This window comes from Gymnoscopelus microlampas (assembly GCF_963454915.1).
Source record: "Gymnoscopelus microlampas genome assembly, chromosome: 12".
Lineage (NCBI taxonomy): Eukaryota > Metazoa > Chordata > Actinopteri > Myctophiformes > Myctophidae > Gymnoscopelus > Gymnoscopelus microlampas.
The window spans coordinates 45,142,128-45,162,127 of NC_139949.1; the positions used below are offsets into that span (position 1 = coordinate 45,142,128).

Here is a 20,000-nt window from a genome sequence, read left to right on the forward strand (position 1 = left end):
GACATCTGGGTTTTGTTTGGCCGACAAATCAGTGAACGAAAGCTTCCTATCTGGCCAGACTGTGCATGTATGTAACTTACTGTGTCTGTGTGTGCGCGTGTGTGTGTGTGTGTGTGTGTGTGTGTGTGTGTGTGTGTGTGTGTGTGTGTGTGTGTGTGTGTGTGTGTGTGTGTGTGTGTGTGTGTTTGTGTGCGTGCGTGCGTGCGTGCGTGTTGCCTGCACACCTATGGCGAGGTGCTATGAGAAGCCAAGGAGACACGCTAGACACTGAATGCCCGCTAATGTGTCTATCGGCTCTGATAGGGGCTCACACGGATACTGGGACCACATACTGTGTGTGTGTGTGTGTGTGTGTGTGTGTGTGTGTGTGTGTGTGTGTGTGTGTGTGTGTGTGTGTGTGTGTGTGTGTTTGTGTGTGTTTGTGTGTGTGCGCGCGCGTCTGGCAGGCCTATGGGACCACGCTGTTCCCTAATAACACTGTTTAGCTTGAGCTTGCCGGGGCGACAGCCAGCTACACACACACACACACACACACACACACACACACACACACACACACACACACACACACACACACACACACACACACACACACACACACACACACACACACACACACACACACACACACACACACACACACACACATTCTTGCTCTGTTTCCATGCACGCTGTCCTCTGTGAAACATGAGATGACTATCGTGCACAAAAGACATTTTTGAAGAGTTACCCACTTAAGCCCTACAGTACGTATACTGTGCAACAAATGGTGAAAATAGCAGATCTACAAGCTCACAACGAGTCACAGTGCGGCACGTTTTGACACTGTACATCGGTTCTTTTAGTTATTTTTGAAAGACTTTTCTTTTTTGAAGGCGTGGGGGGTTAGAAAATGTATAAATAAAGTTTTTGAAAAAAATAGGGACACCAGGTTAAAAAGGTTGTTTCCAACTTGGACACCTGCAGGTATCTGCAATGTACTGTATACTGTACTGCGTTGGTTCTCAAAGTGGGGTCCGGAGACCCCCAGGGGTACTTGAGGGGGTTCCAGGGGGTCCCCAGCTAAATGGTAGTTAGGAACCAAATGGACCCTTTTGGGTCTGTAACTCAGAGAGTGTACAAATGGTTCCATTTGTACACTCTCAGAGTTACATGAACATTGATTTTACAATATAGATTGGGGTCCAAGAGATAGAAATGCCATTAGATGGGGGTCCGTAGCCTATTGCATGTCAAACTGGGGGTCCAAGAAATTAAAATGCTTCAAAATCACTGCTATAGAGCCGTAAAAATCTTCTCTTATGGGGGTCCTTGGCATATCTTTTCAAATGGGGGTCCGCGGGCTAATAAGTGTCAATTTGGGGGTCCTTGACATGAAAAAGTTTGAGAACCACTGCTGTACTGTACTATACTGTGTGTGTGTGTGTGTGTGTGTGTGTGTGTGTGTGTGTGTGTGTGTGTGTGTGTGTGTGTGTGTGTGTGTGCGTGCGTGCCTGCGTGCCTGCGTGCGTGCGTGCGTGCGTGTAGCAGTAGTAGTTTCTAGTAGTATTAGTAAAGCCTCTGCCTGATGACCAAAAAGCCTACTATCTCCCCCGGCCCAGCCGAGGGGGAATTCCCCTTCAGGCTAGTGGTTAAGATGTTGGCTTTCCACGTGGGAGACCCGTCTTCCATTCCCTGGCGTTGCACGTGCACACGTACGTCTGTGTGTGTGTGTGTGTGTGTGTGGGTGTGTGTGAGAGAGAAGGAGAGAGGGAAATAAAGAAAGCCACACACACTGAACATTAGGTGTTAACAGCTTATCCATTCTTTGCTGAGAGGTTTGATGAATGCATGTATGCAGTAATTTATTTATGCATTTGTAACTCTGAGAGGGTGCAAATATAACCAAATGATTTGGTTACATTTTTACCCTCTCAGAGTGAAATGAACAGTGAGTTTACTGTGTAACAAGCAACATTCACACCAATCATGCAAACCTAAGTGTCTGTGTGTGTGTGTGTGTGTGTGTGTGTGTGTGTGTGTGTGTGTGTGTGTGTGTGTGTGTGTGTGTGTGTGTGTGTGTGTGTGTGTGTGTGTGTGATCCCTGGGGGAGGTGGAATGGAACGCCAACAGGTGGTCAAAACCAAAACAGCCCTGTGGTTAGCTTAGCTGGCCTGTGATGTCATGGCCTCTGTCTGTCTAGTGACACACGTGCACAAAGTGACGCGTGCACGTACACATGCAAGCATACACACGCGCACACACACACACACACACACACACACACACACACACACACACACACACACACACACACACACACACACACACACACACACACACACACACACACACACACACACACACACACACACACACACACACACACACACACAGGCACATTTTGTTATAACAGGCAAATAATGTGGGAGCAAGAGAGAGTGTGCAGAAACATCAGGGTGCTGGTGATAGTGATAGAATGCCAGCATTAGCCACACAAACACACATGAGTGAGGAGAGTGAGATGGATGGAGAGAAATTGAATGACAGAGAGAGAGAGAGAGAGAGAGAGAGAGAGAGAGAGAGAGCGAGAGAGAGAGAGAGAGAGAGAGAGAGAGAGAGAGAGAGAGAGCGAAAGAGAGAGAAACAGAGAGTGAGACAGAGAGAAAGCAGGGAGAGAGAGCAGAGGGAGAGTGCCATCCTAAAATCTCACAACTTTTGAAAACGTTTTGCCTATATTTAATGTCATGCCCAAAGTTGGGACGCCAGGTTGAAAGTGGTTAAGAAATACCACAACAGCTTCATTCAGTCTGCTTTATATGGGTTCTTTTTTCTCTGTAAAATAATGCAGTTTTTCATCATACTACAGTTTCACACAAAGGTATCGGATCCCTCTCTCGCTATGGAGGCGGTGTTGTTGGCCATGCAGGAGCAAGTTAGCCAATCTACAACCTCAAAGCGCGTTTTGAGCTCGTAGATCAGCTATTTTTTTGCAATTATTTTCCCTTTAATCCTGAAAAGTAACAGTATTGGACATAGCGGAAGAGGGATGCCACACAAACCACACCCCCATGTCGGATAGACAGGGACGCCAAGACCAATCAACCACACTGATCGAACAATTCCACGTGAACAATCACACACCTTAATCAAAGTCAAAACATTAATCAACCATATGGCATGATAATGAAAAAAGAAAGCAAAATAAGGTGGCACAGCGGTAAAAGTCCCTGACCACCACCACAGAGGTTGTGGGTTTTAATCCACCGTGGTGCATCCGGCTTTGTCGGGCGTCTATGCGAACACAGTAGGCCTGTGTTTGGGGGGAGGGAAGCCGGTGGGGGAGGGTGATATCCGTCATTGCATGTACTCCTATACCGGCTGGGGTGGGGTGGTACCTGTCAGCAGGGGGTGTTGTGCGTGAGGAGTAGGCTGAAGAGCCCTACATCCTCCCGGTGGAGGCTCCTCACTGACTAACCTGCCAGTGGGATACAAGAGCAGTGACAAACACAGAAATGTGTGTGGGGAGGAAATAATTGGCATAACAACTAAATTGGGGTGAAAAAGGCGGTAAAAAATAATTGCTACTCTACATTTTTAAAGGAAAAAAAGAAAGAGCAACTGTTTCAACTCTGCATGCTCTCAGAGAGAGGGAGAGCGTGTAAAGAGAGAGAGATGGATGCAGAGATTTGACAAATTTGGGTCCTTCTCCTGTCTTTCAACCCCCCCCCCCCCCCCCGCCCCCCCCCCCCGCCCCCATAAGTTAGTTCTCCTACCTCCAACTCACTTTCCCCCTTTGACGTGTCATTTCCTGCTCCCCACCCCCCTCTCTTTGCTACATCACATTCTGGTAAAGCTCGGTTTGGCATCAAAGGGCCATGAGTATCTCTGTGCTTGAGTGTGTAGCTGTCTATTTACAGTACCTGCTCAATGTGTGTGTGTGTGTGTGTGTGTGTGTGTGTGTGTGTGTGTGTGTGTGTGTGTGTGTGTGCGTGTGCGTGTGTGCGCGCGTGCGTGTGTGTACGTACGTATGCGCGTGTGAGTGTTTACCTGAGTCACATGTGTCTTAAAGTCATGTGGTTTCATTGGCCTCTGAGAGTGCACAAATGTAGCCAAATGTAACCGTAAGGGTCCATTTGGCTATATTTGTATTGATTTTTTAATCTCTGAGTTAAAAATGCATGAATTAACGGCGAGGATTTTACCGTGTACATGGAGTGAGGTTAGAGTGGAGGAAAAGCCACTTGCATTCTTGCGTCTGGTAGTGTTTTAACGAGCTACGGCGTGCTAGCGCATCGTAGCCTAGCTTGCAGCGCCGGGTTAATCGTGTCGTGGGAGTTGGGGGGAGAAGAAGAAGAAAGGGGCTTGTCAAGCGCCACGCCCGCCGTGACGGATCATCCGCTCGCTTGCTAGCCGGGTCTGACACCTAATGGTGCTCCCTGAGCTCAACGCGTGCTTGTTTACACGTGTAGTGTGACATGACAGGACGCTTCAAAGGTGGCGGAGGAAAAACGGTAGAGATGCAAAATGAACGATGGGGGCTGTAGGTGGAGGAGGAGGAGGAGTGAAAAGATTATGAAATTTAGGGAGCATTTTCTTTGGGTTGGGTTGGAAGTAAAAGCCCAATCATAAGACCGCGTAAAGAACAAGCTATATGTAATTCCCTGCATGGGACATTTGGGGTACAGAAAGTGAAGACATAACCATGCCAATGAAAAGGTATACGTGTCAGTGCAGGTAAGGGGTCCGCTGAATAAAGAAATAAATCCCTCTGTGGAAGCCAAACCACAGAGATAACAGTTCATAATTGATATTTCATAATTAATGTGTATTGAGTAAAAATGGTAAAACCTAAATATTTGAAGAAGATAAATAATTGCTAAATTCATATGTTTAATTCATGGTATATGTATGTACAAGTATTGACATAAGAGGACTTTTGCTTTAAGAGAACTTCAGAGAGTACCTTTGTTAATTAAGGCCTTTGATAATTAAGTTGGACAGGTGTGTATTGTGTCACTGTGACATTTTGATGATTAGACTCAGCTGCTGTCATCAGTGGGACTGAGAGTCAGTCAGTGCTAGTCAGTGTCAGACAGTTTGGAGTTTGGAAGCATACAGTTTTCTTACCGTCTTCATCTCACACAATTGTAACCTGTGGAATATTATTTTTTTTATCTTTTGAGAAGTAAAACTTCAAGTACATTTTTACAACCGTCTGGAGTGAATTATTTTAAGACAATTTTTGGGGAAATACAAAAAGTGAGCAAACGAGTAAGCCACATGCTTCCAGTTGACAATTTAAACCTCCACACCCTCATCTTTTCATGTGAGAAGAAAAAATTACGATGACACCAACAATGACATGAGAGTTGATTACTTCAATAGCTAATTGGTGAATGACAGTGTAAACATGCACTTTTATACAGGTCAGTGAAAGTTGCGTAATGAAACGTAAGACCTAATTCTGCTTATAAAGATGAATACACTTGTCGTATACACTTGTGTGTGGGTTTGTGTGTGTGTGCGTGTGTGTGTGTGTGTGTGTGTGTGTGTGTGTGCGTGCGTGCGTGCGTGCGTGTGCGTGCGTGCGCGCGCACATACGTGTGTGCATGACTGTGTGTGATGTACATGTCTGCTTGTGTGTGTAAGAAAGAGGGAGCTAGCGGGGGAGACGGAGCAAAGAGCAAGAGAGTCCGAGAGGACGAGCTGACAGTGATGCATGCTGGTCCGGTGTAGGAAGCTCGCTCAGTGTGAGCCCCCCTCCCGACACACTCTCCTTTCATGATGTGACCACTGGATCTAATCCAGCAGATCCATCCGGGACCCCCGGACAGAGCCGTGGCCTATATATTACATTTTCTATTTACGCGGTCTATTATATCTCATATCAACCGTCCCAGGGTTCAGTCTTTTCTTACATTTATAGGCCACAGTTGGGGCCAGATGTGAATTAAATTGCTGTGGGAAAGAATGAGAGAAACGTGCAAATTTCTTGGCTGCGCGTCTTGCCTGCTCTAAACGTCTCTCTCAGTGATGCATTACGTGTCGTCGTTTCTCCATCAAACAGCGGCTTCTTTGCTTTGGCAAGCTCACACAGAAGAACGCTGCAAAGTCAAACCTCTGCTACGCTGCAGCTTTTGGGGAAAACAGGCTTGCCGAAACAATATGAGCGTTTTTCCCTATGTATCTAACCACGGACCCCCATCTGAAAATGTTTTGTGCCAGGGACCCCAGAAGAGAGGATTTGTCTAAAAATATTTTTCATTATTAAGAATGTTTCAATAGTCTCAAGACTTTTTATTCAAGTTAAAAAATAGCAGATGTACAAGCTCGCAGTGCGGCATGCAGTGACACGCTTTTATATCTGCTGTATATCTGCTATTTTCTAATAGCAGAAATAAAGTGGTTAAAATGATTGTGATGGGGACCCCCTGGGACCCCTGGGGGTCCCCGGACCCCACTTTGAGAACCTCTGCCTGTACATGTATGTTGGCTTAAAAAGTGCACGCACTTCATGTAAACCTTTCTCCTTCCTTTACCTGGTGTCTTGTAGTGCTTCGATTGCCCAAATTAATTGATTACGATTACGACTGGAATTTCCCTACAGACTTTATACTGTATCGTAATACATATATATATTTAAAATGGAAAGATTTTCCTTATTTCCTTATCTCCTTATTTTTGATAGTGAGAGAGAGAGATACAGGAAAGGCGGGAAAGCAAGAGAGAAGATGACATTTAGGCGTGCGCCTGATTGGAGCCCGAGTCAGCTGCGGGAAAGACTATTAAACAAAACTAAACTATTATTTTTATTAGTTTAGCCTTATTAATAAGGCTAAACTATTTAGCCTTATAAATGTGGTAACACCACATAAATAAGGCTACACTATGCATAGCACTTTGTGGTATGCACTCCAGGTGATCCATCATGGTGCCCTATACCATAAGTATTTAATATTGTGAGCACTTATTGTGACCACCTATTTTACACTTTGTTCACACGTCTAAAATAGCTGATCTACAAGTGCACAACACGTCACGATGAAGCTGGTAGATCTGTGGTTTACGCTTTTTGTTATTGTGAAAATCTTTTGCCTAATTTTGTTGAAAGTGATTAAGTTGTCGTGTCCCACTGGCTCAACCAGTTGGTATATTGTCTATGTCGGATGGAAACCTCATATATACCTGCTATTCTCACTACTTTTGTGTGACACTCTTGTGCGATGATGAAGTAGGGCATTCATTTACAAAAACCCATAACATTTTTCAACATGGAATTATGAGGTTTCTGCCCCGACAGTGACGTTATGTACCAACCATAGGCCGAGACTTTGACATCCTGGGTTGGAGTGTCCTTCGTGACCTGTCATGCATGTTATCGCCTTGCTACCTTACAGTTTCCTTCCTCGCGCTCTTCCTTCCTTCCCTTTGGTCGATGACACATGGGTGTCGGGGCACTGTTTTGCTGCGTGACTGCACAATATAAGTGTGATTTACAAGGTGCATGTGGCAGTGACAGACAATATCCAGTTGTTGGTGTGTGTGTGTGTGTGTGTGTGTGTGTGTGCGCGCGCGTGTGTGTGTGTGTGTGTGTGTGTGTGTGTGTGTGTGTGTGCGTGTGCGTGTGCGCGTGTGCGTGCGTGTATGTGAGTGAAACAGAGGTGTCACTGTGAGAGCAGTCTGATGCTAACTGGAGGTAAAGTGGGGAGTACATTGTTAGGGCGAGCAATGCGCTCTACCGGTACATTGGTACTATATACTGTACTTGCTGTACATCTCCGTCCAAGTAAATTACCATGTGTGTCCTTGCAAAAGTGCAAAGAAGCAGCATGTTTGGCTGAAATTTCCATATGTCTCACACACACTGAAAAAGAAAAAGAAAACGTTTAATTCCTGCTGGAGGAGGAAAAGTTTTTTTTTTTCCTGAATTGTATTTGTTTAATAGCAATTCTCTTCTCTTTTCTTATTGTCTTGTTGTCTTGTCTAGTAGTGTTATGTTTTCTGATGTAGGAATGTTCCACATTGTTTCCCACTTGTTCCTGTGCATTAATTTCTAAGCAAAAATGTTAAAATGTTAATTCTTAAATGTTCACAATTCACAATGGGTGGTCCACGAGGCTACACAGCAAACACCTTTTGTATGTCCATGTTTACACTCTAAAAGACTTGAATTTAAACTCTGGACTTTTAATGAGCGAAAAGACTTAGTCACTCACATATGACATCAAGGGGTTCACTTCACAGTAAAACCGTATTGGATGCCATAAAGGCCTATATGGTTACATTGTAGCCCCATTTGGAACCTCTCCCTCCGCTATATAGCTTCGAGATGAGGTTCCACAGCTTCGGGTGCCGGCAGAGTGCGACACTGGCGAACGGTGGCCAATATTGTTAATTCTTACCTTTTCCCGCACATTGTATCCAAAAAGTAAAGGCATTCCCCCTACTCTCAGATGTTACACATTTTAGTGGTCAAGAAGTGTTGAAACAAGCGTTTAAATGCCTTTTTTAGTCAGTCTGTGCCATGTTTTCCCTATGCAACCTTAACGCGAGCAGTACTGCGCATGCGGACGGGGATTGACTGGCCACAGGCTGACTAAAAAAGCGATTTAAACGCTTGTTTCAACCCGTCGGCTAAAACTTAAAACATCTGATAGAAGGGGGGATACCTTTACTTTTTGGATACGATGTGCGGAAAAAGGCAACAATATTGGCCAATTTTCGTCAGTGACGCACTCTGCCGGCACCCGACGCAGTGGAACCTCATCTCGGAGCTATGCAGCGGAGGGAGAGGTTCGCATTGGAGCTATTACGTTTCCACAGTGTCAAAGTTAAATTAACCACTTAAACCCCAACATCCGTATTCTGGGGAAAATCGGCCATTTTCAGCGAAGATATTTACATACCGAAAACAAAACATTTACTAGTATAGAGCCAAGTATAGGGGTTCAGTGGTTAAAAGTCATGAGTTTACAGTGTTGTCTCTGTCTGTGACACTCTCTGTGTCTCTCTCCCTCATCTCCCTCACTGTGTCTTGCTCTCTCTCTCTTCCAGCCCATCATTTATGAAGGTCAGGATAAAAACCCAGAAATGTGCAGAGTGCTGCTGACACATGAGATCATGTGCAGGTGAGACCTCTCCTCTCCTCTCCTCTCCTCTCCTCTCCTCTCCTCTCCTCTCCTCTCCTCTCCTCTCCTCTCCCCTTTCTCCTACTATCCTCTTCTCCTCTCCTCTCTTCTCCTCCTCTCCACAAACACACAATGCACGTGATGCATGCGGAGAGGTATACTGAAACACACACACACACACACACACACACACACACGCGCACGCGCGCGCGGCCATCGCACACAAACGGAGGCAGCCACCCAGCCACCCCCCACACGCGCGCAGGGTTAGAGATAGAAGCCGCGTGCCGTCCCGTTGAGGAAGATGAGTTTTTGCTCTCAAGAGTTGTTGCCTTAATTATAATCCAAAGATGAATTCCTCCAGAACTGGGTTGGAGAGGAGAAGAGCGCTATTTATAGACACTTTCTAACATCCCATTCTATAGGCTACAGTAAAAAGTGTGTGTGTGTGTGTGTGTGTGTGTGTGTGTGCTTGTGTGTGTGTGTGTGCGTGTGTGCGTGCGTGCGTGCACGTGTGATGCCTGGTTAATTAGGACACAGAGAAACTCATTAGTCAATCTGAACTCTCCTGTTGTTCGGCAGCTAACAAATGGGCCTTCCTCCACGATCTGACCATGAAATATAGGCGAGGGCTCCGACGCGCACGCACGTACGCACGCACATAAACTGGCGCACACACACTAACTCACAGGCATACAAGACACACACAAATACATCTCGTCACTGTCGGGTGGAAACCTTGTACTATATGACTTTTTTATTATTATTAAAAAAACGCCTCGCATGCCACACTCCTGTATGACAAAGAAGGCCTTAATTTACGAAAAAACATACAAAGTTATTATGGAGATAAGAGGTTTCTGCTATACACACACTTTCATCTGCACACAACCAACCACACACACGCGCACACACACACACACACACACACACATACACACGCACATACTGTACAGTAAACATATACACACATACACGCATAATACAAACACACATATTCACCTGCGTGTAAACACGCGCGCGCGCAAGAGTTCTAAACCCCCACATTTAGCACATAAATTAAGTTATTCTCATTCCGTGACCTTGTCTCACTACCACTATAACTTTAACATTATAAATTGAGATATCTCTGCATGCACCAGATAAGCAGTATTTTTAAACCAGTGGAAATCAGACACCCCAATATTTCATTTTAAAGCTCAGGGTCCATTTTTCACGCCAAGCTGCGTTTCGGGTAAAAGAAAGTTTGCGCGAGTCCCCCCATTGAAATTCTGCTGCGATTTAGCAACGAGTTTATGAATACTTGTGTGCGGCAGCGAGTTCGGCCGGTAAATTATTGCTGTTAATTTGCGTGTGCCGAACAAGGAGGTGGATGTGCAGTGATTAATGTGTTTCGCAACATAACGTTTGTGCAGTCGTTCAGAGAGCGTGCCATATGCTACGTTTGTCATAGCGGTTCAGCTTGCATGCAGAGCATAGCGGAGCGTTTTGCGGTAAATTGCCACAATATACGGGCAAGTTCAATATAATTATCAGTGGCTACTACACACTACACAATACCAGCTTTGCCTTGTGGTTAAAGTGTCCACCCTGAGATTGGGGGGTCGGGGTCCGATTCCCCTGCCGAGTCGTACCAAAGATAAAATAAAAATGGGACCCATTGCCTCCCTGCTTGGCACTCAGCATCAAGGGTTGGATTGGGGTTAAGTCCCTGCGACATACTAGCGTCGTGTCCAGGGAGTATACTTGTACATTAAGCCATTGGTTCTCAAAGTGGGTTCCCGGGGACCCCCAGGGGTACTTGAGGGGGTTCCAGGGGGTCCCCAGCTAAGTGATGGACAGGAACCAAATGGACCCTTATGGGTCTATAAATCTGAGAGTGTACAAATGGAATCAAATGGACCCTAATGGGTCCATTTGGTTCCATTTTTACACTCTCAGAGTTAGATTAACATTGATCTTACAATATGAATTGGGGTCCCAGAGATATAAATGCCATTAGATGGGGGTCCGTAGCCCTAATGCATGTCAAACTGGGGGGTCCTTGAAATTAAAATGGTTGAGAACCAATGCATTAAGCTGCCTCACGCTACAGAAACAGGAGACAGGCTCCTGCCCTATGGGCCACATGGCTCGGCAAGGCTTGCTTACTTACTACACTACACAATGCTGAGTATTAACAAGCAAATACGAATGCAACCAAATGGACCCGTAAGGGTGTGTGACTCTGAGAGTGCACGAATGGAACCAAATGGACCCTTATACTGGGTATTCATTTAACTCTGGGAGTGCACAAATGTAACCAAATCGACCCTGTAAGTGTGGGTGACTCTGAGAGAGTGCACAAATGAAACCAAATGCAACCTTACTAAGTATTCTTTTAACTCTGGGAGTGTACAAAAATGGACCCATAAGGGTGAGTAACGTCCATGCGTGCACTCTCAGAGTGAAAGGAACACTGAGGATTGTACCAGTGTGTCCGCAGTGGGATGGGTGTACAGTGTCATTGTCACTATACAGCGGGAGCAGCCGCTGAGGTTAAAGTTACGACTGCACCCTCGTGTTCACACATGCTGATTCTGCAGCAGGAGGCTTATGTGAGCATGTGCACACGCGCGCACACACACACATGCGCGCGCGTGTATGTACATGCGTATGCAAGCATGAAAACATACAGACACACACATACACACGCACTTTACACAAACACACACACATGCGCTAAAGTATACGCCTCTCCGCCCTCATGCCAACGCCAACACCACCGCATGCACAAACGCACGCACACACACACACACACACGCACGCACGCACACGCACACGCACACACGCACACGCGCGCGCACACACACACACACACACACACACACACACACACACACACACACACACACACACACACACACACACACACACACACACACACACACACACACACACACAGAGAGTGGAGGGTGTGGTCCATTAATCAGTGTAGCTCATTGTCACAGAGCAGCTATTAGCCATATGCTCACAGCCAAGCTGTCACCACTCAGCACCACGTATACAAAAACACTGCCTCACAAACAGCCTCTTCGCGTCCACAAAACATCGACTTTACAACGTTTCCCACAGAGAATCGGCTCTTAAGACTCTATTCCGAACGCAAGTCCGTGACCTGAAATACTCTAGTCGATACACGGACAACCCGAAAAGGATTTCAACGCGTGCTGCTGTGAACAAAATGCAAATGTAACAGTAACCGTTAATATGTCCCTATGGCTCATGGATGCATATCATATGCGTTAAGTCCACTTCATTGTGGTGTCGCGCACCGAAAATAGCCAATCTACAACATGTCAGTCGATAGCTGAGAGGGAGACGGTGTAGGAGAGACAGACGGTACGAAAGCTATGAGGGAGACGGCGGAGGAGAGACAGACACTAGGAAAGCTGAAATGGACATAGATAGTGCAGGAGAGACGGACAGCATGAAGAAGGCATGTAGAATTCGTGTTATTGTGAAGCTGTTTGGTATCTCAGTCCATGATACAAAAACAGGCGAAACGAAACAAAAACAGGGCATATTCCAAACAAAGCGTGTTCCAAAATAGCACAATCTACCAGAAGACAAATATGCAAATCTCAGTCCAAATAAAAGAATACAAGCGTCAAGCAAATGGCGGTGTGTATCTAAGTGTCTGTAGTGATCTAGAGACTTAACCACTTCCACCATATAGGCTATACTGTGATGAGTTGATCAGAGTCCCCCAGGGATCTATACCAGGCCCCCTCCTTTTTCCAACACGACGCGCTGTGAGCTTGTAGATCGGCTATTTTGGACAAATGTTTGCCTCAGAATATGGACTCTAGGGTTATAAGCGCTATGTGGTTAAAAAGCGAGATGGGAGAAGACTGTGTGTGTGTGTGTGTGAGAGAGAGAGAGAGAGAGAGAGAGAGAGAGAGAGAGAGAGAGAGAGAGAGAGAGAGAGAGAGAGAGAGAGAGAGAGAGAGATGTCAAAGAAACAGGGATGGGGGGTCTGTGGGCGATTAGATCACCAGGATTCAGGGTATTTTGAGGACCCTGAAGCTCCCCCCCCCTCTCCCCCAAGACCTCCAACCCTCTCATCTATCCGTCTGCGGTCTCTCGCCTTTCTCCGTCCCCCTTGTCCTCACCTATCCTCCCTTTTTACATCCCCCTCTTTTCTGAACTTATCTCCCTTCTATCTCTCTATGTCTCTCTCTCTCTCTCTCTCTCCTCTCAATTCAATTCTCTCCCATTTTAATACAATGCAATTCTCTCTCTCTCTCTCTCTCTCTCTCTCTCTCTCTCTCTCTCTCTCTCTCTCTCTCTCTCTCTCTCTCTCTCTCTCTCTCTCTCTCTCTCTCTCCCTGCTCCGCTGTCGTGCTCTGCTGCAGTGGGACCATGTCGTGACCCACTTGAGAGGGGGACAGAGAGAGAGAGAGAGAGAGAGAGAGAGAGAGAGAGAGAGAGAGAGAGAGAGAGAGAGAGAGAGAGGAAAAGACAAAAACAAAAGGGAAGAGAGACCGTGAGATAGAGAGGGAGAGAAAGAGGGAGGGAGGGAGATTAGGAGACAGGGGAGAATGACAGAGAGCCCTAGACAGACAGAGAGAGGTCGAGAGAGAGTTAGATGGAGAGAGAGAGAGAGAGAGAGAGAGAGAGAGAGAGAGAGAGAGAGAGAGAGAGAGAGAGAGGGAGACAATGGGTGAGGTGTAATGTATCCATCTCTTTCTTCCTTCCTCTGCCATCTGTGACGGTGAGGAGGTGGGGTCCGGTTGGGGGTGGGGGGGTGTAACCCTAGACATTTCCCCCTGCCCTCCTCCTCCTCCTCCTCTCCGTCCCACGCTTAAAACCTCCACGATTGTCCCCTGTCCTCCTCCTCTCCTCCTGTCTGTCTGTCCGTCTCTCTTTCATGTGTGTCTCTCACCACACCCTTCATCCTGTAACAAACCTGACTGTTCATTATGTTTCCTGTCTGTCGGCCGGAGACCTCGCACGTCCAAAACTGTTTCTTTTCGGGATGCAAATTCGAAAGCATCAAAAGTAGCAGATCCACAAGCTCGAGCTTGTGGATCTGCTACTTTTTATGCTTTTGTGTGACGCTGTAGTGTGATCAAGTAGGGCGTTAATTTACGCAAAAACACAAAATGTTAGAATATGGAGATATGAGGTTTCTGCCCCGACAGTGACGATTTGAGGTGCGGAGGGCCAAGCCTCTTTTTTTCTCTCCCCTCTTCATGTCTTAATTAATAGGCTAACACGCAGCGAAAACAGACGATCTGAAATCTACAAGCATCTGAGCCAGTAGATAGGACTATTTTCTGCAAATATATTTGGTGTATATATATGGGGTATATAGGGTATTATTGTTAACTTAAAGGAGTAGTTCACCCCAAATGTCCTTTTATTTTTCTTTCTTTTATCTTTCTTTTGTTTTTGTCACATTCCTAAGCCTAATAATTTCATGACCAGTCTCCTATTGACCGATGACCCGGTCATCAAATTATTGTCTCAGGAATGCGACACAATTAACAAAATCTCCATGAATTCAAGGCTTCATGGGGTGTGTAATTGATATGATAGAAAATAAGTACTTTTTTTGGATGAACTACTCCTTTAAAAGTGGTATTTCATGTGTTGACCATCATCTCAAAGCTCCAGTGCTATGGCATGTCAATTTAAACAATTTTCCTCCCTCTCTCTCTCTCTCTCTCTCTCTCTCTCTCTCTCTCTCTCTCTCTCTCTCTCTCCCCCCAGTCGGTGTTGTGACAAGAAAAGCTGTGGGAATCGCAATGAAACGCCATCGGACCCTGTTATAATCGACAGGTACAGTGCCTCTGTCGCCACACACACACACACACACACACACACACACACACACACACACACACACACACACACACACACACACACACACACACACACACTGGATGGGACGCTGTGCCCACCTTGCTGAGGTGTGTAAAAGGCTTTTGTGGGATTTCATGTTCCGTTGTTGTGTTAATGCTGGTCCAACGTCTGTGTCTGTCGAATCAATGACAGTAAAGCTTCAACATCTGATGCCGTTCCACAAGCTTTTATATATGGCTGTTAGAGATGGATTATTGGCCAGGAAGACAGGGTAGAATGCATTGGGAAGGAGATTGTTGATGAGCGCACGTGCTCTCTCTCTCTCTCTCTCTCTCTCTCTCTCTCTCTCTCTCTCTCTCTCTCTCTCTCTCTCTCTCTCTCTCACACACGCACACACACCTATACAGACCTTTAGATTTCAGCGAACAAACATTGCTCAGATGAGCATAGCTGTTGTTTACCTGCAAAAACTGTGTGTTGCTGCTCGGCCTGCCTGTCTGTCTGTCTGTCTGTCTGTCTCTCTGTCTTTCTTGTTGGAGGGTGTCTACCGGTTGTGTGGTCATCTGTCTGTCTGTCTGTCTGTCTGTCTGTCTGTCTGTCCCTCTCTGTTTTTGTTCTGTTCTGTCTTCTAGCAAAGAGTGACGTTATTTCTCCATCTCTGTATTTCTCTCTCTCTCTCTCTCTCTCTCTCTCTCTCTCTCTCTCTCTCTCTCTTTCTGTCTCTCCATCTCTCCTGCTGCAGTACAGGAGAAAATGGGTCATGAGCAAAGAAAAAAGTGACAGAGAGAGAGAGAAAAAGAGAGAGAGAGAGAGAGAAAAAAGAGATCCAACCTCATTTTATGTGATGTCTCCTTGGCAGTTATTTTAACTCTCTGTGTGCATTTATATCTTTATGTTAATATAGTCGCTGCCGTTATTTTGTGAAGAAAAGCTTAGAGCGAGATTTGTGAAATCCTAGAACAGCCAAACTAATTTAACTCTAATTTACCCTTCTGGTCCATCTTTACACTTATGAACACTCAGAATGTTGCTGTAATAGACCAGCAGCTCTCAGTGTCATAGTCTTAACCATACTTAGTAAGTCTGTTATGACAATAAAGATAAGCTACAACTTTGGCGATCAAGTAAACCACTCCACAGTTCATAGTCAACATATACAAACTTTTGAACCCTATAGCGTCCCTATTCTGGGAAAGCCAAGTCAACCTGTGAACATTTGGCAAAAATAGGCGAACATTTGGTTAAATAACAAGCTAATCTATAAGCTCGCAAAACATGATAGGCTATTTTTGGCAAAGATATTTAGTGTAGATGGAAAAAGGGGGGGGGGGGGGTCTATTATAGACCTCTGGCCTAGGGGGAGACAAACGTATATAGGGTTTAAGTCATTTAAAAAAAGTATAAAAGTCGATTTTTATGGAGCTCTACAAACACTCCCAGTTCTCCTCAGTCCTCACTGTTGACAGTGGAGACCACTAAAACTGTGACCTTGCTTAAAACACCCTCTTTCTTCAGTTCCAATGTAACTCAAAATGTGTTCCCATGGGGGCTTCCGACTGATGTAACTTAGGATCATATTTAGGGGGGGAAAACGGATATGACAACATTTCGTGACCAACATATTCTCCCTCCCAACTAACTAACCACGTCCTGACGCTTGGTCAGGAGTCAGGAGGACCACGGTTCATTGCCGGTCACTAAATGTGCCATGTACCCCTCTTGACGCTCTGTCCACTCCCTTTAGCGTTAATTTTCAACCTTCAACGTGACACATAATGCAGTCCATGTAGACTCAACGTTGAGAACCCTATTAAATACATTGGAAACGAATCCAAACGTATAAAACAAGTGCCACGACGATGTCAGAAGCGGTGTGATGAGAGCGTACAAAAAGCGCACAAAGAGCGTACAAAGAGCATACAAAACGCGTACAAAGACAACTCTGAGAGTGTACAAATTGAAATGAAAGAGCTTGAGAACCACTGCCTTATCAGACGCAAAAGGTTGTTGACCAAGCGCCAATATATGAAGACTTGGGAGTGATAATGTGACGCTGTAACAGGCTTACGGTTAAAGTTTTGCTCAGCGATGCTGTGAACATATATCTGTTTTAAGGGGGTTTGGATATCTGCCTGTATGGCTGAGGAGTGTAGCATCATGCTAGCATACGGTTAGCCGTATGCAGTCTCTGGTAGTAGAACTGTGGCATGCATACCAGGGTTGGTCGTGTATCTCAGTCTGCGACACGTTCTGTAGCCCTGTACTCTCTGCTCCACTAATGGTTTGACTGTAATGTTGTGGATGTAAGAACTGAACATTATGATAATAGTCATGTATTTCCAGGAACTCCAACAATCTATTTTAGTTGCTGACACATCATGTAAGAAAGCAGACAGATATAGATATGATACCAGAAGTTTCTCCTCTCCTCTCCTCTCCATGTTTTATTACCTTATTTTTGTCTTTAGAGCGATTTTATGTTATGGATAAACACTCGGTTTCAAAGAGCAGACAAGTGTGTGTGGGTTTTCATTTGTGTGTATGTCCCTGTATGTTCATTTACATGTGTGCCTGTGCACATGCATGTGTGTGTGTGTGTGTGTGTGTATGTGGGTGTGTGTATGTGTTAACTTTCATGTGCATGTGTTTCTTTATATGTATATGTACATGTGCGGGCGTGCACACGTGCTTGTGTGTGTGTGTGTGTGTGTGTGTGTGTGTGTGTGTGTGTGTGTGTGTGTGTGTGTGTGTGTGTGTGTGTGTGTGTGTGTGTGTGTGTGTGTGTGTGTGTGTGGGACATGTTAGTATCTTTACACCACAACCCTACTCTTCTGTTCTTGTCGGCTGTCACAAAGGTCTCAGCTTACACACACTCCATTATGTACTCGCCTGGAGGGTGTGTGTGTGTGTGTGTGTGTGTGTGTGTGTGTGTGTGTGTGTGTGTGTGTGTGTGTGTGTGTGTGTGTGTGTGTGTGTGTGTGCGCGCGCAAACACATCTGCTCAATGAGGAGGTAGTGAGATACAATGACGAAGTATATCTGTATTCAATATGTATACTATATATATATATATATATATGTATATATATGTATACAAGTATCCCTTGTACTTGTATCTGTTATGTGTGTGTGTGTGTGTATGTGTGTGTGTGTGTGTGTGTGTGTGTGCGTGCGTGCGTGCGTGTGTACGTGCGCGAGCACATGCGATGGTCTGCGCGAGCTCGTGCCCCGTGCTCTCGGGCAGAGTGGATTGTGGGAGATGTCATGGAGCACGGGGCTGGGATGGAATGTCAGGGTTACCGTGGATACCGTGGGATACTTCCTGTCCACCCCCCCCCCCCCCCCCCCCCCCCCCCCAACCCCCCACCCCCCTCCCAGAGCGGTTCACACACGGCCTCTTTACTTTAACATCTGGAACTCTGCTACACCCAACCTAAACAACACATAAGCCCAGACACACACACACACACACACACACACACACACACACACACACACACACACACACACACACACACACACACACACACACACACACACACACACACACACACACACACACACACACCACTCAAACTAGGACAGAACTGTCGCTCTGGACGGATTTTCAATGTGGTGGTTCTCAAGGACCCCCAAATTGATATTTGTATTATTCATGTACTAATAAAACATTATTATGTATTTGGCAGCGCCGAACCCCACATATGAAAATATTTTTTTCCCAGGGACCCCCCAGAAGAGAAGATTTGTATAAAAAAAAGTATACATTCTAAATTATCCAAGATTTAAAAAAAAATAGCAGCTTGTACATCTGCTATTTTTGAATAGCTAAAGTATAAAATATGGATTAAGACCCCCCAAGGATCTCTTGGGGGGTCCCCGGACCGAACTTTGAGAAGCACTGTTTAAAACCGGGAAAGAATCTGTGTCATTTTAGATTTTAGCATTGGCTATTTTTGAACATTTTTGAAAAATCTTGAAAGTGTTTGAAAAATCTTGAATAATTTTGAATTGTGAAAAAGTTTGAGAAGAAGGCATCTGTAGAATCGGCCTCAGGTCTTAATGGGTTAATAGTCAAATCCTTAGTGTTAATTTAACCCTAGGGTGTGTACAGAGTGTGTTCTGTATTTACCTTTATACTGTATGTTCGCTGTCGGGCAGACACGTCGTATGTCCATCTTTCAAATGTGTAAGTTTGTTCGTGAATGAATGCTCTGCTTCATCATCGTATAATAGTGTCACACAAAAGTATAGGGTTTTTCACTTTTCACTGTTTTCAAATGTTTTCAAATGATGATAAAAAAGGAACGGTTTGGACATACAAAGTTTCCACCGACAAGGACGATATGCATGTGTGTGCGTACGTACACTTACTGTATATTGACGTGATGCAAAGCTTGGCCAATCTGTTCAGCCGATTGGCTTGGGTTGGCCAATCAGGGAAGCCGATACACAGACAGACACACACACAGGTTTCTGCAATTTATAGGTTGATGACCCGGTATGTCCTGCATGAACAGGACAAAACACGGTGATTGGAATTGTTTCCAAGAATGATAATTAAAGACCCTGCAAAACAGACAGTGGAAATGTTGCGCTGTGACCTCAGAGGAGATGAGAGGAGAGGAGAGGGGAGATGACAAAAGATGACATAACATAATGTAACACAACCTAAAATCGTAGCAGTCCCCAAGGTGAACTTGAGTTACGGCAGTCAATAACAGCAACAATAGCATGAAGAGGTGCACAAGTGTCGACAAGGTGGAATATGATAGACTAGCATGAGGAGACAGGTCCCAGGTGCATCCCCACGTCAAATAAGAACTATTGCTGTTTATATTGGCTGGGGACCCCGAGGGCCACAGGACCAGAACAGGCTTACGAGGTTAGAAAGCGTTTAAGATGTCCGGTTTTACTCTCTCAGACAAAAGATATCACACAGAGTTCCCTTTAGTTCAGCTATAGTGCACAGTAAAATTCTCAGTGTCAATTTAACTCTTAAGATACTAGAACAATATTAACAGCACTGTAGAACTGCTGA

At 45.3% G+C, this 20,000-nt stretch overlaps 1 protein-coding gene across 4 annotated transcripts in view; it reads left to right on the plus strand.

The window, feature by feature from the left end:
• The window catches only part of LOC311057066 (transcription factor COE1), a 142,400-nt gene that overhangs the window by 7,374 nt on the left and 115,026 nt on the right, over positions 1-20,000 (plus strand). For all 4 annotated transcript variants that reach the window (XM_084073963.1, XM_084073964.1, XM_084073966.1 and 1 more), the window contains exons 5-6: positions 9,037-9,110; positions 14,868-14,936. In XM_084073963.1, coding sequence (XP_083930089.1) covers positions 9,037-9,110; positions 14,868-14,936 — 143 coding nt within the window. The remainder of the gene's footprint in view (positions 1-9,036; positions 9,111-14,867; positions 14,937-20,000) is intronic.